The sequence below is a fragment of the Lagenorhynchus albirostris genome, chromosome 10, assembly GCF_949774975.1.
Source record: "Lagenorhynchus albirostris chromosome 10, mLagAlb1.1, whole genome shotgun sequence".
Classification (NCBI taxonomy): Eukaryota; Metazoa; Chordata; class Mammalia; order Artiodactyla; family Delphinidae; genus Lagenorhynchus; species Lagenorhynchus albirostris.
This window is the reverse complement of record NC_083104.1, coordinates 13,066,946-13,091,558: the sequence shown is the minus strand read 5'-3', so window position 1 is coordinate 13,091,558 and position 24,613 is coordinate 13,066,946. Positions and strand designations below refer to the sequence as shown.

The 24,613-nt window shown below is 39.5% G+C and overlaps 1 protein-coding gene across 1 annotated transcript in view; it reads right to left on the bottom strand.

The window, feature by feature from the left end:
• IL5RA (interleukin 5 receptor subunit alpha) overlaps nucleotides 1-24,613 on the bottom strand; it is a 52,718-nt gene that overhangs the window by 24,447 nt on the left and 3,658 nt on the right. The window contains exons 3-5 of the mRNA XM_060163663.1: nucleotides 3,714-3,798; nucleotides 2,042-2,187; nucleotides 685-823 (exon numbers count right to left, since the gene is read on the bottom strand). Of these exons, the coding sequence (XP_060019646.1) occupies nucleotides 685-823; nucleotides 2,042-2,187; nucleotides 3,714-3,798 (370 nt within the window). The remainder of the gene's footprint in view (nucleotides 1-684; nucleotides 824-2,041; nucleotides 2,188-3,713; nucleotides 3,799-24,613) is intronic.

The window sequence follows — 24,613 nt, the reverse complement described above, 5'->3', positions numbered from 1 at the left end:
TAGATGGTCAAAAAATTTTTTTAGAAAGAGTGGATGTATGTATATGTATAACTGATTCACTTTGCTGTACACCGGAAAGTAACACAACAGTGTAAATTAACTCTCCTCCAATAAAGATTTAAAAAAAAAAAAAAGAGCAAGACATTGCCATGACAGCTTCTGATTGTTTCTTTAGAAAGGGTAGTGATTGGGGACATCAAAAAGGGCTTCACAGAGCAGGTACGATTTGATTTGGGCTATGAAGTATAGGAAGGATTCAGAAAAGCAGTCAGGTGAGCCCAGGAAAGCGAGGGCTCCGAGGCAGGACTGTGCTAGTGTGTAGGCGTCATGGCTGTAAATCCATCTGAGAAGAGCGCAGGAATCACGTAGCGGGTGGTTGGAAAGATGTCCTGGAACCCAATTATGAGAGACCTGATTGGCCCAGATTTAGTTGATGACCCTCTGTCTTTTGAGCTGGGGAGGAGAAACATCCGCAATGCTGGCAGGGACGTGCCAGCCAGCGTTGGCTGGGTTATGACACTGAGAAGTGATCATGGTCTTGGTGAGGATGTTGATGAGGTTAAAGGATACCGGGCAGGAACTGGTGACTGACAAAAGAAGAGAAAACTGAGGTGTTTGTTTTCTGACTTTCCTATGTTTACAAAGCCTGAAATATAAAACTGGGCTCTTAGAGGCCTGCCTTACCTGGTGGGGCTCTAAGTTCCGCGGAAACCCAGCTGCTTGGCTGGAGGGAGCGGTCGTTCCATGGGACCGTCTGCACACTTGCTGAAAAGCCTTTATGAAGGATGGTTACGCGTCTGCTCTCAGTGTTCCTGGTTTCGTACTAAAAATAAGACCCACAAGTCACGGTATGCAAAGGGGAAGTGGCCTTGAGAGAACTATTTTAATCAACTAGGCGTTTCCTTCCACTTTTAAAATGGCACGTAAACACAATGCAATTAAATCGTTTTGCTAGAAAAAATTAAACCCACTGCTTCAAGGTTATGTCCTTATCCCTAAACTCATCAAGTTGTAGACATTAAATAGGTGCAGCTTTTTACAGGTCAGTTATATCAAAATAAAGTGGTTTTAAAAATGAATAAATAAATTACCCAATTCGAGATGTGTACATGTTTCAAAAATACATAATACAAATACAAAAATTAATTCTTCAAGGATACCTGAATAAATGCTTCTTATAAAAACAAACAAAATGTTACAATGAAGGCTCCAGTTTCCTTTGACTACCATCTCTAGTTCCAGTCTCCTCCCCAGAGGTAACTTTTGACGGAAAATTCTCTAGAATTCCATATTGACTAGAATTTAATTTGTTTAATTTTATTGAGCATCTGCTAGGTACCTGGTGCTTTAATATATGCCTGCAGTGAAGTTGGGGCTCTGAGAGGTTAAGTGACTGGTCCACGATTCTAAAGGCAGGAAATGGCCGAACTGATATTCGAACTTGGCCTCTTCGATTAGGTACCCTGCCCTCCTCCTCTTTTATTCGGCTTTTGTCTTCTGTTCTTTTGGCTATTTTAGAGGAAATTATATAAAACCAATATCTGAACCATTTTATCTCAGAAGTTACTAAACCTGATTTTTAAGTGGAAGAATTGTCCCAAAGTTAAAATGTTCCGAGCTGCTGTTTAATGCAGGTGTGGCACTGGTTCTCAGTCATTTCAATAGAGACATTGCTCTACTGGGAATATAACAAAAAGCCCTTTAGTGGTTTTCTTTTTTTTTTAGTTAAAATTTCTTTGATAAGGAAAATGCAGTCAAAGTTAAAATTTTTTTTTTTTTTTTTTTTTTTTTTTTTTTTTTTTTGCGGTACGTGGGCCTCTCACCGCTGTGGCCTCTCCCTCTGCGGAGCACAGGCTCCGGACGCGCAGGCTCAGCGGCCATGGCTCACGGGCCCAGCCGCTCCGCGGCATGCGGGATCCTCCCAGACCAGGGCACGAACCCGTGTCCCCTGCATCGGCAGGCGGACTCTCAACCACTGTGCCACCAGGGAAGCCCCAAAGTTAAAATTTAAATAAGGATTGCCATCAGAATAAACACTTACATCTTCTTCTTGTGGAGCATTGATTTTCACGTGATACCCTAGCTGGACATTTCTTTGTTCTTGATCAGTATTTGGTTCCCAGCGTAAAAGAACTTGAGCTAAATTGATAGCTTTAATGGTGAAATTGACAGGTGGGAGAAGTAAAACTGTAGATCAAAAGAAAAAAGCCACAGAATGTTTAATTTTACATAGCATTTTAAAGTTAAGTATTTTTTTGTGTAGTATAGTATTTTATTATGGCTATCAGAATGTATAACACTGAAATAATATTGGGAAAAGTTTCCTTAGAAATGTTTTTAGCTCATTTTCTTTTTACTTTGCCCAGGTATTTACCTATAACATCTACAGGTATTTTATTGAAATCTGAATATTTTACTATATCATTACTCAGTACAAGCATGATTTTCAAAGGGTCATTATCCATTAATGGACTGCAGTAATGTATTAGTTTGTGGGTAGCAATGTGTTTAATGACATGGAAGAAAATAGAATAGAAAATACCAGGTGCATCAAATATATAAGAAGTACTGTTTCACGAACCTCTTGTTTCTATTATAAGTGTACTCACATATTTGCATGTGTACTGGTTCATGATGTTAAAAGGATTTATTTCTTATTATGATTGAAGGTCAAAAAAACTTGTGAGCAAAATTACTCAAATAGGCATTTATAGAAAGAAAAGTGTTCTCTTCCCCCCGTTAATGAACTGCTCTCTAATGTTGCCTTGAAAATAAAAGCTTTCACAAAATAAAAGGTTTCATTTAAATTACAAAACCAATGCCTGTTCTTTTTAGAAACCTTGGAAAGCACAAATGCTCAAAAAAGAAAAGAAAAATTTACCCACGCTTCTATCACCGAGAGTGACATTAACATGTGATACATTCATTATCTTTTTTCTTGGGCATATGTTTATACAACTTTATAATTTTTGCTAAAATTACAATATTGTACAATTATGAAACCTCCTTTACTACATGTGAGGATGTTTCCACTGACCTTTAATATTCAGTAGCCTTCCCTGACTCTGCTTCCACACCTGCCACATGCAGTATTCTGAGGCTCTGTCTGTACTGCACTGCCCATTACGGTAGCCAGTGGCCACATGTGGCTATTTTATTTAAATAAAATCAAATGTTCATTGTCTTCATTGCATGAGCCATATTTCAAGTGCTCGATAGTCACTTATCACTGGACAGTGCAGGTACAGAACATTGTCATGGCCATAGCAAGGTTTCTTAGACAGTGCTGATGGGGGAACCACGTGGCAGTTCTTCTTTTCTTTAAACCCATTGATGAACAAGTTTCTGAAGCAAACCTACTGGAAGCTTCTTATTCTTTGGTTGTGAGGACTTGGAACCATTCCCTTGCCTGGGAAGACGTTTCAAATACGGCCATCAGCTGCAGCTTTATTCTGAGTGCCCGTTTACCCACACTTGGAATATGAAGTGTGGGTAAACTACAGCGTAAAATGTGCATTTCAGCCGACGTTGCTTTCTTAAAATAGAGCATGTTTAAAGAGTTTGTATTCTGATAAGAATAAATGTTCCATCCCTTTTTAAAAAATCATAATTTCCTAATTAATTATTATTTAGGAGAAAATAATGCTATCCTTTTTGTAATGTACTTTTTCTCAGAAAAAGAAATATTATTGAATTTAATAGACGGTGCTTACATTTTTTATCAGGAAGTAAGTCTACTTGCAGTATCACTGTGGCCCCCAAAAGAATCAGTGATGCAGGTGCCATGATGATGACATCCTACAGAAAACAGAGACAAAAATCCAAATTGCCACCTGTTGCCATTTTAAAGAAAAACTGGCAGCTCATTTCTAAAGAAAAATGTAGTCATTTTGCCATTTAACGAACATTTATGACCTTTCTGTTACGTGTTAGAAATACCAATATGAAGAAATCTTGGGCTTTGTCTTGCCAGTGTGGATCCGTAATCTGAGAGGCAGAATGAAGTGTAACTCGATAATTGTAATTCCAGTCTAAAAGCTGCTCCCATAAAGATGTTTATGGGGCACAGTAGGAGCAAAGGGACTTCTGAATTGAGTCCTAAAGGATGAACTAGAGTTCTTGACACACACACAAGTGAGCACAGGCATCTCTGGTGGCCTTGCACACAGCCATGCGAAGCCGGAAGAGAAGAAAGAAAATAAGAGAGGATTGCTATTCAGCGGGAGACCAGAGCAGATCTTTGAACAGTAAAAGTTCTAGGCAGAATTAATCAAATTGAAAGTAAATACCATTGCCAGTTTCATTAATAAGTATTTAAATATGAGCCAACATGACAAGAAACTTAAATCTAAAACAATTTTAATGTGGGAAAGAGAAAATTTGTATCACAAACCTAGAATGTGTGTGGTACTTTGAACTGTGAAGAGGCTGAATTTTTTGATGAAGCCAGAAAGGAACAGGCTATAAAAGAAAATGAAGACGTAGTTAATAGGCCTGGAGAAGATAAAAACAATATTTCTATTTATTTGAAATAAGCAGACAATGAAAAGGAATCTCGAGTAGAAAAGTTAGCATAACTCAAGTGTGGCCATCTGAAAAAGTGGTTAGGTCATTTCAGCAACTTTTTTTTACATGTGAAAGAAAAGAATGGAGGATCTCTTGTTGGGAACTGTAGATTAGAAATCTTGAGTGTTTCCTCCAAAAATTTCGAAAGGCATTTTTCATATGAACTTAAAGAACAAAAGTAACATTCCACCTGCTGTGTGCTGCCCTCGCTTTTACAAAGCATTTCTTCCTGTTCTCTCTCATGAGCTACCTCCCACACCTCCCCACCAGTGAAATGGTGTGTGGTTATTATCCAGTTTACAAGGGTGAAAAGGTGTCTAACAAGTTAAATAACTTGCCAAAAATCACGTGTCTGGTAAATCATGGAACGTAGACCCAATCTCAGATCTTCCAACCATAAAACCTTTGTTCTGTACTAATTTAAATGACATGATTTTCAATTTAAAGATTTATTTAAATGGTTTGGTGTTTTCCAAACATAATTCTGGTAGAACCACGGAAGATAGAACTTGGCTAAATGGATACGTTCAGGAAGTACAAAAACCACGCTTTCTTCACTTTTACAACTTAACTTACTGTTATCACTGTTTAACTTGCTAATGAAATTAGTAAAATGTCACAACATAGAAAACAGAAACAGCATACAAAGCATTTAACTCCTTTTTCAAACAAACTTAAGTATTACTAATCAGAGTTATGCCGCTTTTGATAAAAATAATCCTGTTTCTTTCTCTCTGATGATTTCACACCATGTAGAAAAAGAATTTTTAAAACAACAGTGACAATAAAAGCAAGTATTCTTGTATTTTTAAAGGTTTCAATAAGTGAGAATGTTAAGGAATTAAAGGCAAGCATTAGTAATTTACTAAGCCTGAGAAGCAAAGATAAAAAATCGTTAACAAACAACAAAGATAGCTTCCTCTTCAAGTTTAGAAGCTGATGTCTTTGAAATGTCAGCATTTATGGAAATAATATCACATATGTTCTAACTTTGCAGTAATCGTCATTAACAGGAAGAATTCTAGGTCAGAAAAAAATGTAACATTGATATTCCTGAGTGACTTTTACTGCCTGGCAGAGTAAGTAGTAAGTTATAACCATACTTGTAAAAATAATAAATGTCTATCCTTTGCAGTTAAATTGTTGAAGTAATAAACTATTGAATGTCTCAGTGGGGAGATAATTGAATATTTTACACAACCCAGCAGTCTCCCCTAGAATTTGCTATGTGTTCTGCTTTTATAGCTGTTGAATATAGAATTATTTTTCAAATTTTCATTTGATCATTCAAAAATTTTTCAATGATTAATTTTTTGGCCATAAAACAGCCATACACTATTTTTCCCCATCTTATTGTGACATTTTCTCTTAAACAGGATGATAACTTTGACCGAAAAATGGTTGTCTTATAGGCAACATGAGATAGTCAAGTGGGAGTATAAATTTTACCAAGAATGACAATTTTTTGTGGACCAGATAAATTCCATACAAGGCTGGGTATTACTGGAGTTTTGACAATTGATCCCGTATTTTCTATAATTCTGTTTGCTCTGCTTGTTCCCTGAAAACACCTTCAGCCTTTGCTCATGTCGCCTTAATATTTCTGGTTCCAGGCATAGCAATCACCTTTACTGGAAAAACAGCTTGAATCTCTTGGGGTCATCTCTTTAATCCAAAGATATACTGCTATATAGATGTCAACTGGGTAATATTTCATTGTGCAATAGGCTATTTCGCTACCTTAAAAATATATCAGAATGACATGTTCAATTCATTCTTTTCATGGCTACCAATTAAAATCCAGCAGAAAACCGTTACATTGTTAAAATAAGATTCAAATTCAGCAGAATGCAGCAAACATGGGTTTCCAGGCTTCCCTGGTGGCACAGTGGTTGAGAGTCCGCCTGCCGATGCAGGGGACACGGGTTCGTGCCCTGGTCTGGGAAGATCCCATATGCCGCAGAGCGGCTGCGCCTGTGAGCCATGGCCGCTGAGCCTGCACGTCCGGAGCCTGTGCTCCGCAACGGGAGAGGCCACAACAGTGAGAGCCCCGCGTACCGCAAAAAACAAAAAAAAACATGTGTTTCCTACTTAACGATTGTCAGAAATGTACGCTCAGGCTTCCCTGGTGGTGCAGGGGTTAAGAATCCACCTGCCAATGCAGGGGACACGGGTTTGAGCCCTGGCCCGGGAAGATTCCACGTGCTGTGGAGCAACTAAGCCCGTGCATCACAACTACTGAGCCTGCGCTCTAGAGCCTGCGAGCCACAACTACTGAGCCTGCGGGCCACAACTACCGAAGCCCTCGCACCTAGAGCCTGTGCTCCACAACAAGAGAAGCCACTGCAGTGAGAAGCCCACGCACCACAAAGAAGAGTAGCCCTGCTCCCCACAACTAGAGAAAGCCCACGTGCAGCAACGAAGACCCAATGCAGCCAAAAAAAGAAAAGAAAAAAAAAAAACACTCAGTGTCTTAGAGAGTCCATGGGCTACCTGTTCGTGTGACATTTCACTGAGTCAATCTAAAATTTCTCGAGCGCTCTCTGAGAATCTGGCTTCTAGTAGGTGTTATATTCTTTGAAATTTAGAGGAAACCAGAGCACCATCTCTTGCACTACAGGTGTTTCTAGAAAGTTGGGTGAAGTCCTGACAATTGGCAACAAATTTCCCCAGTGTTCCTGAGAATTCGTCAGATTCTACTGAAGTTCAGACAATATTTTCCCCACTCTCTTTCCCACGTATTTTGCTGCCCCAGTACATTTGTTTTTTATAACCAAAGTTGAATTTACCCCTTTTAAAGAAACTTTTTGAGTCAACTGTGGTGACAGTGAACTCAAACTCAATCTCAGTGAACAGAAATTGAAAAGCAACTGAGAGGATTCATGGTCTGTTAAGCCCTTAAAAGTAGAGTTTACTTTTTACTTCGTCTTTTCTTTTTTCCTTTTTTTTTCCTGTACAGTGTAATCAGCAATAAAACCTATCTCTTGGGGGATGAAGAATAAATAAATAACCCAAGGTGTAAAATGCAAATGACATGTTTAGGTAGGTAGCTAGGTATGTTGCCTTACCCCCAAATGAGAAATCTACACATTCCTAAAAATACAAGTGGGTAACAAGGGCCATATATAAGGCAGGCAACTTTTTTTTTTTCCTGCTACGGAACTTCTGATTAATTTTCTGAAATAGTCCTAAAATGTAACTCAGGGATTCAGATTGTTGCCACAGTCATAAACTCTTGTTAGCCAAGGCAGAAAAGGTGCTCCCACCCTGAGTATTTGGAAACTGCTGGCAGAAGGAGTTTGCTGCAAACCTCCGAGAGGTTGGATGTCTTCTAGCGAATTGCACGTGGTGCACTGTCATCCCACATCCACGCGTTCCCTTCCCCAGACTCACCCCCTTTCCTGGGCTTAGCTGTCTCCTGCGGTCCTCCTGTTTCCCACGACTGTACTCAGTAGCAGAAAGCCAGGACCACGTCCATCAGCCCCTAGCACAGTGTCAGGTGCAGGGCAGGTGCTGCACATGCCTGGTCCTATAAAGAGTAAAGGCAAATTAACACACAACCCTTAACATGTCAAGCCCTTTACGGTAAAACCTAGCATAGGGACAAGTTAGATGAGAGCACGGCAGGCTGGGAACATATAACAAGCCTGGTCTGTTTTGGGGGAGGTGTGATACTTTTGGTAACTTGCCTAAAAATTTCCCCAAGCAGCATTTCAAGTAGTGAAAACAAATGAGGTGATTTGCATTCCAAAACTTTATTATGTTTGAAATGCAAACTTTGAACAAATAGCTACATACATTAACATATTTTTCAATAACTATGAAAGAGGGCATACCCTTTCACAAGAAGTAGAAGCTGCACCAGGTAATGGAGTTTTCGGCCTGATAATTCATTAAACTGGGTATCAAATACAGTAATCAATATGGCTACAAAAGCAGTCATTTTACATGTGTTGATGAATTTTAGGCTAATAGATTAATAAGAGATTCAGATTTTTCTTTGTCCTCCTTTCTCCTTTTTTTCTTCATTCCATCCATTTCTTCTGTATACATGGAGATATGTTTACATTGCTTTGGGTGAAAATTGAATTACTGAACATAAAACCAAGTGAGATATTTCAGCAAGTTTTTGTACATTTTATATAAAATCAAACGATTTTGAAAAAATTGTTTGAAAATCCTAGAATCCCCTGAAGATACAAAAAACAGAATGCCTTCTGTTAGAGGCAATGCAATCATCTCCTTCTTTGTTGTTGTTGTTTCTTAATTTGTAGCTTTCTCAATTAACTGAAACTTCCTCACAATATTGAGCTATTTTATTATATCCTGTACCCTATTTTCTAAATTCACATATTCCCTCAGAAATCTTGGCAGAATGCATGTTCTCATTTTAATCACTAAAGTATCTGCAACGGTGGGAAACAAACCTCTTACACAAACATCAACAAAAACTGTAGGTGTTATTTTAATGTGACTCACCTTCGCATGGATTTGCACACCTCAGTTACTTAGCCAACACACAGGAATAGAACGCTACACCCAGAGTCTATATGACCTGCCTGATACCATGTCCATAGCACCAGTATTAGTTCTGTCCCTGCTAGTAATAAGAGTTTCAAGGGGTTTTGTTTTCCCCTTTATTTAAAAGTTGGCCGTATATTTATAAATCATTCTCTGTCACTTTTCCTATCCCCCCTCCGCCCCCACCGTGTAATGAAATCATTAGGAGGTGGAGCCCAGGGTATTATTAGAGAGAAAGAGACATTTGCTCACTCGGAGATGAATCAGCCTTGGATCCCCACTTACTGAGAAGTGCAGTGCCATGTCATCAGAAGCAGCCGCAGGGCATTGAAAATGAACCTTATCTCTGGGTGCACTTTTTGACTTAGAGACGGATCTCCTTCACTGTTTCATCATCGCAACTGTAATGGTTAAAAACTCACAGCCAGTTTCCTTGACGATGGGATGGCAGCAGGGCTACTCTAAGCAAATATTCAGGAGCATTTGTGAGCGGGCAGTTCTGGACGAGCCTTAACCGAAACTCCCAAGCACTAAGCTGCTGCCAAGTGAGGGATCTCTCTGGTCCTGATAGCCACTATCTGATAACTGTCTCATCTGCATTTTCATTCTCTTTCAAGATGCTTTGTTCTCTTCAGGAGTTGAAATGAACGTTTGCTCCTGGGTGACAAGGTAATCAGGTTTTCTCTGGGCACTTTCCAGCCCTGCGTTTCTGTTTTCTTTATGTGCTTCAGTCAACTAGGGTATGTATAGCGCCTCTGTTACTTACGCAATACCAGGCACATGATTTGACAGAAAAACGGGGCATCCACCATTCCCTACAAGCTGAGCAGCAATTCTCAGTTTTCTGGGGATGCATTAACCCTTCTCTGCTATGTTAGCAGGTCCTGCGCCCTCAGGGAAATGGGTGTGTGCCATGGCAGGGGGCAGAGGAGGGAGAAAGAGTCTCCGGGTGCCATCAGTTGCTGGCGTCGGTAGCCTGGACGCGCCCTGAACAAATTGAGACGGTGGCTGTGTCTGCATGCACCCTGGGACCTTCCCTTTTCTGTCATCTCCCGGTTCCCAGTGTAGCACCTCAGCTGTCCTCTCCTAAGTACCTTCAATTTAAGTAAACCTAGTTGGGTTTTCCTGTCCTTTGTTCCACTTCTGTCTGGGGAGTTTCCAGCCCACTGACTTGCAAAGCTGACTTTAAAAAAAAATGTTGCCCGTGTGTGAATAGACAACAGTGGCACTTAATGTATCAAGTGTCTGAGCCAGGTGGGAGTCTTTGCCTTTGCAAGGGGACCTCCAGGCTTAGCCCAAGGTGGTGAGTGATGGCAGGCCCTGAGAAGCCACTGCACAACTGGGAACCGAGGGGCCTAGGTCCCCACAGAGGAGACGCAGAGAGAGGTGATGGCCAGGTGAGATAAGGGCTTCAGTTTGTAAGATGACAGATGATTGGGACCCTCAGTGAGACATCCTGCAAGTCAGTGAATGTCATGTGCAAGGACAGCCATTGGGATCCCCAAGGTAATTGTTTTCGCAGTTGCCAAAAAGGAACCAGATCAATTGTTATTAGATGAGAGACACCTTCAAGATGGCCGAGGAGTAAGATGTGGAGATCACCTTCTTCCCCACAAATACATCAGAAATACATCTACGTGTGGAAGAACTACAGAACACCTACTGAACGCTGGCAGAAGACCTCAGACTTTCCAAAAGGCAAGAAACTCCCACGTACCTGGCCGTGTAGCTGACAGGGTCTTGGTGCTCCGGCCGGGTGTCAAGCCAGAGCCTCTGAGGTGGGAGAGCTGAGTTCAGGAAATTGGTCCACGAGAGACCTCCCGACTCCACGTAATATCAATCAGCAAAAGCGCTCCCAGAGATCTCCATCTCAACGCTAAGGCCCACCTCAACTCAACGACCAGCAAGCTACAGTGCTGGACACCCTATGCCAAACAGCTAGCAAGACAGGAGCACAACCCCATGCATTAGCAGAGAGGCTGCCTAAAATCATAAGTCCACAGACACCCCAAAACACAACACCAGACACGGTCCTGCCCACCACAAAGACAAGCCTCGTCCACCAGAACACAGGCACTAGTCCCCTCCACCAGGAAGCCTACACAACCCACTAAACCAACCTTACCCACTGGAGGCAGACACCTAAAACAACAGGAACTACAAACCTGCAGCCTGCAAAAAGGAGACCCCAAATGCAGTAAGTTAAGCAAAATGAGAAGACAGAGAAATATGCAGCAGATGAAGGAGCAAGGTAAAAACCCACCAGATCTAACAAATGAAGAGGAAATAGGCAGTCTACCTGAAAAAGAATTCAGAATAATGATAGTAAAGATGATCCAAAATCTCGGAAATAGAATGGAGAAGATACAAGAAACATTTAAAAAGGGCCTAGAAGAAGTAAAGAGCAAGCAAACAGTGATGAACAACACAATAAATGAAATTAAAAATTCTTTAGAAGGAATCAATAATAGAATAACTGAGGCAGAAGAAGGAATAAGTGACCTGGAAGATAAAATAGTAGAAATAACTACCACAGAGCAGAATAAAGAAAAAAGAATGAAAAGAATTGAGGACAGTCTCAGAGACCTCTGGGACAACATTAAATGCACCAACGTTCAAATTATAGGGATCCCAGGAGAAGAAGAGAAAAAGAAAGGGACTGAGAAATTATTTGAAGAGATTATAGTTGAAAACTTCCCTAATATGGGAAAGGAAACATTCAGTCAAGTCCAGGAAGCACAGAGAGTCCCATCCAGGAAAAATCCAAGGAGAAACATGCCAAGACACATAATAATCAAAATATCAAACATTAAATACAAAGAAAAAGTATTAAAAGCAACAAGGGAAAAACAAATAACATACAAGGGAATCCCCGTAAGGTTAACAGCTGATCTTTCAGCAGAAACTCTGCAAGCCAGAAGGGAGTGGCAGAACATATTTAAAGTGATGAAAGGGAAAAACCTACAACCAAGATTATTCTACCCAGCAAGTATATCATTCAGATTCGACAGAGAAATTAAAAGCTTTACATACAAGCAAAAGCTAAGGGAATTCAGCACCACCAAACCAGCTTTACAACAAATGCTAAAGGTACTTCTCTAGACAGGAAACACAGAAGGAAAAGACCTTCAAGAAAACAAGGGAGAAGACTCAAAACAATAGAATTAGAAATGAAAAAGGAGAAGTAACAACTGACACTGCAGAAATACAAAGGATCATGAGAGAATACTGCAAGCAACTATATGCCAATAACATGGACAACCTGGAAAAAATGGACAAATTCTTAGAAAAGCGCAACCTTCCGAGACTGAACCAGGAAGAAATAGAAAATATAAACCTACCAATCACAAGCACTGAAATTGAGACTGTGATTAAAAATCTTCCAACAAACAAAAGCTCAGGACCAGATGGCTTCACAGGCGAATTCTATCCAACATTTAGAGAAGAGCTAACACCTATCCTGCTCAAACTCTTCTGAAATATAGCAGAGGGAGGAACACTCCCAAACTCATTCTACGAGGCCACTGTCACCCTGATACCAAAACAGAGAAAGATGTCAGCAAAAAAAGTTAAATGCAGGCCAGTATCACCAATGAACGTAGATTCACAAATCCTCAATAAAATACCAGCAAACAGAATCTAACAACACATTAAAAGGATCATACACCATGATCAAGTGGGGTTTATCCCAGGAATGCAAGGATTCTTCAATATATGCAAATCAATCGATGTGATATACCATATTAACAAACTTAAGGAGAAAAACCATATGATCATCTCAGTAGATGCAGAAAAAGCTTTTGACAAAATTCAACACCTATTTATGACAAAAACCCTCAAGAAAGTAGGCAGAGAGGGAACTTACCTCAACATAATAAAGGCCATATACGACAAGCCCACAGCAAACATCATTCTCAATTGTGAAAAACTGAAAGCATTTCCTCTAAGATCAGGAACAAGACAGGGTTATCCATTCTCACCACTATTATTCAATGCAGTTTTGGAAGTTTTAGCCACAACAATCAGAGAAGAAAAAGAAATAAAAGGAATCCATTCTCACCACTATTATTCAATACAGTTTTGGAAGTTTTAGCTGCAACAATCAGAGAAGAAAAAGAAATAAAAGGAATCCAAATTGGAAAAGAAGAAGTAAAGTTGTCACTGTTTGCAGATGACACGATACTATATGTAGAGAATCCTAAAGATGCTACCAGAAAACTACTAGAGCCAATCAGTGAGTTTGGTAAAGTAGCAGGATACAAAATGAATGCACAGACGTCTCTTGCATTCCTATAGACTAATGATGAAAAATCTGAAAGAGAAATTAAGGAAACTCCCATTTACCATTGCAACAAAAAGAATAAAATACCTCGGAATAAACCTACCTAACGAGACAGAAGACCTGTATGCAGAAAACTACAAGACACTGATGAAAGAAAGATGATACAAACAGATGGAGAGATATACCATGTTTTTGGATTGGAAGGATCAACATTGTGAAAATGACTCTACTACCCAAAGCAATCTACAGATTCTATGCAATCCCTGTCCAACTAACAATGGTATTTTTCCCAGAACTAGAACAAAAAATTGCGCAATTTGTATGGAAACACAAAAGACCCCGAATAGCCAAAACATTTTTGAGAAAGAAAAACAGAGCTGGAGGAATCAGGTGCCCTGACTTCAGACTATACTACAAAGCTACAATAATCAAGACAGTATGGTACTGGCACAAAAAGAGAAACACAGATCAATGGAACAGCATAGAAAGCCCAGAGATAAACCCACGCACATATGGTCGCCTTATTTTTGATAAAGGAGGCAAGAATACACAATGGAGAAAAGACAGCCTCTTCAATCAGTGGTGCTGGGAAAACTGGACAGCTACATGTAAAAGAATGAAATTAGAGCATTCCCTAACACCATACAGAAAAATAAACTCAAAATGGATTAAAGACCTAAATGTAAGACCAGATACTATAAAACTCTTAGAGGAAAACCTAGGCAGAACACTGTACAACATGAATCACAGCAAGATCCTTTTTGACCCACCTCCTAGAGAAATGGAAATAAAAACAAAAATAAACAAATGGGACCTAATGAAACTTAAAAGCTTTTGCATAGCAAAGGACATCATAAACAAGATGAAAAGACAACCCACAGAATGGGAGAAAATATTTGCAGATGAAGCAATGGACAAAGGATTAATCTCCAAAATTTATAAGTAGCTCATGCAGGTCAATATCAAATAAACAACTGTATCCAAAAATCGGCAGAATACCTAAACAGACCATTTCTCTAAATAAGATATACAGATTGCCAGCAAACACATCAAAGGATGCTCAACATCACTTATCAATAGAGAAATGCAAATCAAAACTACAATGAGGTATCACCTCACACTGGTCAGAATGGCCATCATCAAAAAATCTACAAACAGTAAATGCTGGAGTGGGTGTCAAGAAAAGGGAACCCTCTTGCACTGTTGGTGGGAATGTAAATTGATATAGCCACTATGGAGAACAGTATGGAGGTTCCTTAAAAAACTAAAAATAGAACTACCATACGACCCAGCAATCCCACTACTGGGCATGTACCCTGAGAAAACCGTAATTCAAAATGAGTCATGTACCACAATGTTCACTGCAGCTCTATTTACAATACCCAGGATGTGGAAGCAACCTAAGCGTCCATCAACAGATGAATGGATAAAGAAGATGTGGTACATATATACAAAGGAATATTACTCAGCCGTAAAAGGAAACTAAATTGAGTTATTTGTAGTGAGGTGGATGGACCTAGAGACTGTCATACAGAGTGAAGTAAGTCAGAAAGAGAAAAACAAATACCGTATGCTAACACATATGTATGGAATCTAAAAAAAAAAAACAGAAAACCAGGCTCTGAAGAACCTAGGGGCAAGACAGGAATAAAGATGCAGACGTAGAGAATGGACTTGAGGACACGGGGAGGGGGAAGGGTAAGCTGGGACGAAGTGAGAGAGTGGCATGGACATATATACACTAGCAAATGTAAAATAGATAGCTAGTGGGAAGTAGCCACATAGCACAGGGAGATCAGCTCGGTGCTTTGTGACCACCTAGAGGGGTGGGATAGGGAGGGTGGGAGGGAGGAGATATGGGGCTATATGTATATATATATGTATATATATATATATATATATATATATATATAGCTGATTCCCTTTGTTTTAAAGGAGAAAGTAACACACCATTGTAAAGCATTTATACTCCAAAAAGATGTTAAAAAAATCGAATTAAGGCATTAATCCTGAAATTTTATACTACTTAATATTAACTACAAAGGGGTTTGAGTGAATTAGTTGAGTATATGAATCACAATAAACCTGTTAACAAACAAACAAAAATTGTTATTAGATGATCTGAAAAAAAAATGTGATTTTTTTCCTTGGGGAAAGGAAAGTTGAAGAGGGAACAGAGAGAGATACATTTGTTTGCTAAGAAGGACCCAGAAAATTTCAGATACAGTCTCAGCCATCTGGTCTGCTCTTTAGAGTCCTATATCTAATTTTAGTTGTAGCATATTCGTCACTCTAGAAGCCTTAAAACTAGTCATTAATCATTGTGAGGGCAGTAATTTCTGGCCTGAAAGGCTGTTTTAACATTTTCTTAATTTCTTACATACATTTATTCATCGAATATTTAATGAATGCACCTATGCATTGTGCCAGGCACTGTTACAGGTATAAAGAAAATTAGACCTGGCTTGTACCCTGGATACCATCACTGTAGGTATATGACTATGCCAATATTAAAAGCAAAAACAAATGTGCTCATGTTTTGTCCCCATGCCCTATTTCCAAATAAGCCCAAAGGAAAATAAGGGAGGGCTTTGTATAGTTGTTTTCTTGTTTGTTTTTTCTTTGTGTGTGGGAACGACTCTTCTTTAGAATAAATTGTAAATGTCCAAAGACAGTATAATGGAACATGCTAGAAGGATTCACAAAAATGGTTTTTCAAAAAGTGAAATCAAATTTGCCTGTTTTTCTTAAGCTAAATAGTCTGGGTTTCGCTGAAGAGTGTAAGTGAAAATATGAATAGTAATAACATGGAAATCTGGATGCAGTGGTTTTACCTTGAACCCTGGTTAAAGGTGCTTATTGAAGGTTTTACTTCTAGGAATCCATTCCTTGGAAAACGTGAAATGTAGAAGATTTATCTGAGAGAGGGAAAGTAAACACAATTCATTGTACTTTTACTTATAATAATAAAAGTAATGTAGAAATGGTTAAGAGAAATGTATGGCTTTTAAAGGTTGAAATAGGTGGATAATAAAAGGAGTGTTTATCAAGAACGTTTAAACACAGGGTATTATGGGAAAATGCTAAGTAAAAACAACAGGAGTGCAGATATGCATATATAAATATATAATTATTTTTCATAATCTCATTTTCTGTCAAAAGACCAAACTGATAGGAGTGGTTCTCTCTAAGTGGTAGGCGTTTTAGTTAGGTATTGCTACAGAGCAGCCAACCACAAATGCTGTAGTGGGAAACAGTGATAAGCATTTATTTCTTGCCCAAGCCTCTGAGTTCTGACTAGGGTCTGGCTAAACTTGGCTGGGCTCCCAATCACAGAGCGGGTTCAGGATTGTTCCAAGCATCTGTCGTTCATTTGGAACCTGGGGCTATGCAGGGCATATTCTTTTCATGTGATCCCCAAAGCGCAAGAAAGTAAGACCAACTGTACAAGAGCATTTGAAGTGTCTGCTTATGTCACATTCACTGACATCCTAAAAGTCAGAACTAATTGCATGGACAAGCCCAGGGTCAGATGGTCCACACTCACAGTACATTTCCCCCACCTTGATAAGGCAAGGGCATGTGTGTATATAACCACTAGAGAGGTGTGAGAATTGGAACCAGTAGCTTGTTCTCCCACAGGGGAATTGATATTTCCTTTTTTTTTATTTTCTTGTTTTTGAATTTTATTTATTTTTTTATACAGCAGGTTCTTATGATATTTCCTTTAAATTTCTTCTTATGCTTCTATATATACCAATGTTTTATTCAAAGCAAATGCCGGAATAAAAATATTTTAAAAATATTAGAGACATAGAGAGCAATAGAATAGAATTGAGAGTCCAGAAATAAGCCCTCACATTAGTTATCAACTGATTTTTTTGGCAAAGTTGCCAAGATGATTCAGTGGGGGAGAAAATCAGTTTTTTCAGTAAGTGATGCATATACACATGCAAAAGAATGATATTCAACCCTTACCTCGCACCATATATAAAAATTAACTCTACAGGGACCAAAGACCTAACAGTCAGCTAAACCTATAAAATTCTTAGAAGAAAACACAGGCATAAACCTTTGTGACCTTGGATGAGGCCGTGGTTCCTTAAATATGATGCAGAAGCATAGGCACTGAAAGGAAAGAAAAGATAAACTTCACCCAAATTAGAAGCTTTTGTGCTACAGAGGACACCAGCAATAGTAATACCATTTGCAGCAACATGGATGGACCTAGAGATTATCATACTAAACGAAGTAAGTCAGAGAAAGACAAATATCATCTGATATCACTTATGTGTGGAATCTAAAAACATAATACAGATGAACTTATTTACAAAACAGAAACAGACTCACAGACATAGAAAACAAATTCGTGGTTATCAAAGGTGGTGGCGGGGGAGGGATAAATGAAGAGCTTGGGATGAATAGATACACACTACTTTATAGAAAATAGATAAACAACAAGGTCTTACTGTATAGTACAGGAAACTATATTTAATATCTTGTAATAACCTATAATGGAAAAGAATCTGAAAAAGTATATATCTGTGAATTACTTTGCTGTATACCAGAAACTAACACAACATAGTAAATCAAGTATACTTCAATTAAAAAATAAAAACAAAGTACACGAGCAAGAAAGTGAAAAGACAACCCACAGAATAGGAAAAAATATTTGCAAATCAAATACCTGATAAGGGGCTTGTATCTGCAAAAAAAATAAATCTTAAAAGTCAACAGTGAAAAGAGAAATAACCCAATTTAAAAATAGGTGAAGGATTTGAATAGAAATGTCTTCAAAATAGGTACCAATAGCCAATAGGCACATGAAAAGCTGCTTGACATCATTATCCAAAGAAAATGCAAATCAAAAGCACAGTGAAATACCTCTTTACACCCACTAGGATGGCTAAAATAAAAAAAGATAGACAAGGGCTTCCCTGGTGGCACAGTGGTTGAGAGTCCGCCTGCCGATGCAGGGGACACGGGTTCGTGCCCCGGTCCAGGAAGATCCCACATGCCGCGGAGCCTGCGCGTCTGGAGCCTGTGCTCCACAACGGGAGAGGCCACAGCAGTGAGAGGCCCACGTACCGGAAAAAAAAAAAAAAAAAAAGAGATAGACAGTAATAGCATTGGTGAGGATGTGGAGAAATTGGAACCCTCACAGACTGTTGGTGGGAATGTAGAATGGTGCCGTCACTTCGAAAAACAGTCTGGTAGTTTCTCAAAAAAGTTAAACATAGAGTTGCTGTGTGACCCAGCAATTCCACTCTTCAGCAAATACTCCAAAGAATTGAAAACATACATCCACACGGAAATTTATATGTGACTGTTCATAGCAGAATTATTCATAACAGCCACAAAGTAAAACAACAAAAATGTCCATCAGCTGATGAGTGGGTTAAGAATATGTGGAATTTATGTTAATGCATATATGTGGAACCTAGAAAAATGGTACAGATGAACCGGTTTGCAGGGCAGAAATTGAGACACAGATGTAGAGAACAAACGTACGGACACCAAGCAGGGAAAGCGGCGGGGGTGGTGGTGGTGGTGGTGTGATGAATTGGGCGATTGGGATTGACATGTATACACTGATGTGTATAAAATGGATGACTAATAACCTGCTGTATAAAAAAATAAATAAAATTCAAAAAAAAATCCAGTTCACAAAACACCATATATTGCATAATTCCACTTACATTTAATGTTTGGAATAGGCGCATCTATGGAGATGGAAAGTGGATTAGTGTTTTCCTAGGGCTGGATGGGGAGAACTTGGGCAGAATGGGAAGTGACTGCTAAAGGGTTTGAGGTTTCTTTCGAGGTAATGAAAGTGCTCTAAAATTGATTACAGTGGCAACTGCCTAATCTGTGACTATACTAAAAACCATAGATGTATTTTATGACATGTGAATTATGTCTCAATAAAACTTATTAAAAAAATAGGAAGATGCACTAACAGGGTTTAAATAGAATCCCAGGTATTATTAGAACAATTCCAGTGTAAAATCAGTCGGGATTTACTGTGTACAGCTAAATTTAAAAGCATGTGTTTTTTCAGTAAGGAATCTCAGTAACCTAAGCTTTTTCAGTTCTTTACTCAGTGATCAGTTTTATTTTACTGTTTTATTTTTTCCAGTTTTATTGAGATCTTATCAACATGTAGCATTGTATAAGTTTAAGGTGAACAACATAAGGATTTGATATAAGTCTGTAGTGTGAAATGATTTTGCAGGAGCCAGCTCTTTGCTCTCAAAGCCAGATAAAGAAAATGAACTAGAATGTAAAAAAACTAACTAAAAATTAAACTTACTTTACTAATGTAAATTAGTGTTCCTTTTTAGTCTAGAAGGAACCTCCTATGTGCTTGGGACTTCCATTGCTTTACACACATTCCTGTAAACCTATTTTACATATAAATAAACTGAGGCTCAGGGAAGTTACTTAGCACAGCTTCTTTATGGTGCTTTCCAAAGTCACATTGCCCAGGATGGCAAACCCTTATATAATTGCCATAATTATTTTAAAAGGAACAGTATAACAAGTACTTAACTGGGACTAAATATCTTACTTGGTGTTGCTGGGGAAGCGGGAGGAGATTCGTCTTGAGAAAGTTTTAATTATTTTAGGTTAAGTCTGATTTCCTATGGGAAGACTCTCTTCTCTGACTCTATACTCTTTTTACTTTGAGTGTATGTTCAATTGCTGCATTTACCTGTCAATTTTATTTTTATGCTGCACTGAATATTATGTTTATATCTCTGTTTCTACCACTAGATGTGAGGACAGGTGTTAATTTTATCTAGCTTGGTCTTGTCAGAATCCATCAGAGTATGCAGTCTTAAGGAAAGAAGAGGGGGTTTGTGTAATTACACTAGGGAATTCCATAGGAATTCCTATATTTAAAAGTAATAAATCTGATGGAGAACATCACAAGAAAGCTGGTTTACACTCCTCTTTTTTTTTTTTTAATGTTTATCAGTTTGTTTATTTTTGGCTGCGTTGGGTCTTCATTGCTGCGCGTGGGCTTTCTCTAGTTGGAGCAAGTGGGGGCTGCTCTTCGTTGAGGCATGAGGGCTTCTCATTGTGGTGGCTTCTCTTGTTGCAGAGCACAGGCTCTACGGTCACGGGCTTCAGTAGTTGCGGTTTGTGGGCTCAGTAATTGTGGCGCACGGGCTTAGTTGCTCCGCAGCATGTAGAATCCTCCCGGACTGGGGATCGAACCTGTGTCCCTTGCATTTGCAGGCAGAGGCTTAACCACTGTGCCACCACTCTTGGTTCTGATCTGAGGCTGCTGCTAAGTCAGAATTTTGAAGGTGATTATTCTCAGCCTTTACCCTTGGGCCTCTGTTCTTTTAACTATTACTGAAGTCCCATCTTTTAAAACTAATGACCCAGTATGAAATTTCAGAACTGCTAAAATTGATTTGTCTATTTACTTACCTGTATTAAATGTGAAATAAAATTGCATTTGTGTGGAAAAACTCCTAGCACCAATGAAAATTGCGATTCTACATTTGCTGAGAAATATATTTGTCCTCTGAGACATCTTAAACTTTAGTTGGCTTCTGTTAAACTTTTATGAGAACAAAACGAGTGAATGACTTTTTCTTCAAACAGGTACTTTTTGTTTTTTCAATGAAAGAATGCACTCTTGAAACAAAACTTGTTCTTTTAAACAAATTACTCAGTGTGCCTTACAAAGAAAAAAAAAAAGAAAAGGGTGGGGGCCAGGTTTGAGTAGATCACTACCACCACTACAAAACTGCAGAATATTAAAATTTACTTATAATTATGTTTTTATTCTGCCTTTGTCTACATATTGCCTCAGATATCTCCAAGGGGCCTAACATGCTTTCATTATAAATTCATATCTTTATGCAAAGCATTAGTCTCCCTTCTCTGTCCTATTTTTGAATGCAAATGCTCCTGGGAGCAGTGATTAGTTAGGGCTTTTGCTAAAGGGTCCTGGAGTGAGGTGCTGCCAGGGGGAATGCAGACCTATGGTCCCGAAGGCTGTCACTCTGCCACTTAATAGCTCTACCTCTGTTCAGCCTTGTGTTTTTACTTGAAATAAAACCACCTGCCTAAAGCCCAGAAAAGAAAAGGAAAAAAAAAAAAGTATTCCTCATTAAGATCCATGAAGTGAACGTCCCAAGTTGAAGAATCAGTTGGCTTGTAACTTAATAATCCATGGTGTTCCTATGTCTTCCCATCCCCCAGTCACTAAAGCACACACTTGGGGTTGCAGTAGGTTGATATATGGTCCCCCATAGATAGCCACATCCTAATTCCCAGAGCCCGTGAACACATCACCTTACATTGCAGATGTGAATAAGGTCAAGATCTTTGGATGGGAAGATGATCCTGGATTATCCGGGGTGGGGGTGGGGGGCAATGTCATCACAAAGGTCTTGTAAGAAAGTGGCAGGAGGCTGAGAGAGGAAATAAAATATTGCGCTGGTGGCTTTAAAGATGGAAGGAGGGAACGTCTAGAAGTTGGAAAAGACTACTACTGTAAGGTCGGATCTTATCAAACGGCACCGCGAAACAGAGGAAAGCTTCAAGTGAGCTTTATTAGGGAGCGCTCCCGGGCGAGGTCCACGGGTCCGAGAGAAAGGGGCCAGAGAAGTCGCACCCGGGCGAGGGTCGGGCAAGATTTTATAGGGGAAGAAGGGAAAGGGGTGTGGTGAATCTGGAAGGGTGCAAGGTATTCCTTATTTGGTGGTCTTTTCGGGTATCCTGGGGGACCGTTAGTCCTGCCCCTCGAAAGGCGGGAAGGCTGGGCTGGGTTCAAAGTCCCCAGGTCAGTTCCTGGAACTGGGTGGTCCGGAATGTCTCCAGGGCAGTTTCTGGAACTGGGTGGTCCGGAGAATTTCGGTGTGATGCAACCTGTGAATCTGATTGTGTTCCCCTGCCTCGGGCCAGTTGGCCTTACAACTACTACTACTACTACTACTTCTTCCCAAGTGTCTCCAGAAGGAATTCAGCCCTGTGGACCCATTTTAGACTTCTGACCTCCAGAACTGTGAGATAATAAATTTATGCACCAGACCCTTCTAGCCATTCTCCATGCTACAGCCAGACCCATCCGGTGAAAACACAAATGGGTTTATAGAAAGCCCTATGTAGAAAACCTTTAATTTCTTTGTATTACCACTAAAAAGAAACCAAATGTCATCCTGTGAAGCGCCCTGCCCTGCATGATCTGGTGGTCCCTGTCTGTTTTTCCGCCTTTTTCAGAGGACAGTGGTGATTTTTGAGTCAGAATGTCTGAGTTCGGCTTCAGCTTCTACCACTTACTACCTGTGTGACCTTGGACAAATTAACCTCTCTACGCTTCAGTTTCCTCTTTGGTAAAATACCTCATTGGCTGTTTGTGAGGATTATTGTGTTAATACAACGCCTGGCCCTGTTCTAAGCACAATATAAATAGTTAGATAAACTTATCTTTATTGTGAGTATTCATGCATGTCATTGGTCATAGTAGACACTAAACAAACATTTGATGGATGGATGGATGAAAGGAAGAAAGAAAACAGTGTTACATTCATAACTGCTATACATACCCCATTACTTCTCTCTAGTTTGCAGAAATGAATCAGTTTCAGAGGAACATAACCAAAACTTAGATGAGTGAAGAGACAACTAGACATTTGGGACCCAAATTTTGGCCACTTAGATATATAGACTGGAATCAAAGATCTGATTTCCTGTGAAGAAAGATGGAAGCTGTCCACTCTTGAGAAAATCTTTAACCAGCACTGAACTTATATCGCAACAAGCATTAGTGAGTTTTCAAACGAGCATTGATAACTGTTAAGGCCTGAAGTTGGTATATATAATAAATATTGATACATGTTTCTAAACTGTTCTTATCTCAATTTATTGACATTTCTTTTTAATAATACATTGCCTTCTAACTGCAGAATCATACTCACGGCTGTGATGTTTCCAGAGTATAGATACCTGCCGAACCCTAAAAGTCCTGTCTGTTCATAACATTTACTTTGGGGTATATACTATACAAAGAGAAAAACTTCCTTTAGGATTTCAGTGTGGTAATGTCAGCTTCTTGGCAGGTAATGTTTATGGTCCTCAGGGTGGGTCTGTATTAAGAGATAATAGTAAACATCCTGTGTGGAGGACAGAGGACTTCTCTAGAGCTATGGTTAGCTTCACTACACTGGGGAGGAGCGTTGAGGGGGGCATTTTATCTACAGAGTTCTTCCCCCTTTAGTTTAATACCCTCAAAGTTCTTCATTCTCCTTTTCTATGTCAGTGCTTTAAAAATCGAATCCATTTGAATAAGCATTCCTTGAGAGCCTTTAAAAATATATTTTTAAAAAACTTCATGTTCTAGGTGTTTTTTTGCTAATACATAGAAAGACAATGTTTTGGTCAGGTTTATTAAGGTATAACTTACATACAGGAAAGTTGACCCTTTTTCGTGTACCTTTCTGTGTGTTTTGACAAAGACGCACAGTCACGTGATTGCCACGATTATCAACATATAGAGCCATTCCATCACCCCCCAAAATCCTCTCCTGCCCCTTTGTAGTACATCCCTCCCTCTGTCTCCAGGCCCCGGCAACAACTGATCTGTTTTCTGCCTTTCTAGTTTTGCCTTTTCCAGGATGTCATATAAGTAGAATCATTCTGAGTGTAGCCTCCTGACTCTGGCTTTTTTGATTGGAGTTTTAGACGTGTTGTGTGGATCAGCAGTTAACTTCTTTTATATTGCTGAGTAATATTTCTTTGTGTGGATCGACCACAGTTTACTTATCCATTCATCTGTTGGAGGAGAGTTGGCTTATTTCCAGGCTTGAATGATTATTGATAAAGCTACTGTAGCCATTCACATACATTTTTTTTAGGATGAACATAAGCTTTTATTTCTCTCAGGTAAATATCTAGGAACAGGATTGCTGGGTTGTATGGTGGGTAGTATATACATCACTTTATCAGAAACCATCAAACTGTTCTCCAGAGTGGCTGCAGCACTTCGTATTCTCACTAACAATGTCTGAGAGTTCCAGTTGGTCCGCATCCTCATCAGCGCTTGATATTACCAGGGGTTTTGTTTGTTTGTTTGTTTCTTTTTTTTTTTTTTTTTTGCGGTATGGAGGCCTCTCACTGCCGTGGCCTATCCCGTTGCAGAGCACAGGCTCCGGACGCGCAGGCTCAGCGGCCGTGGCTCACGGTCCTAGCCGCTCCGCAGCATGTGGGATCTTCCCGACCGGG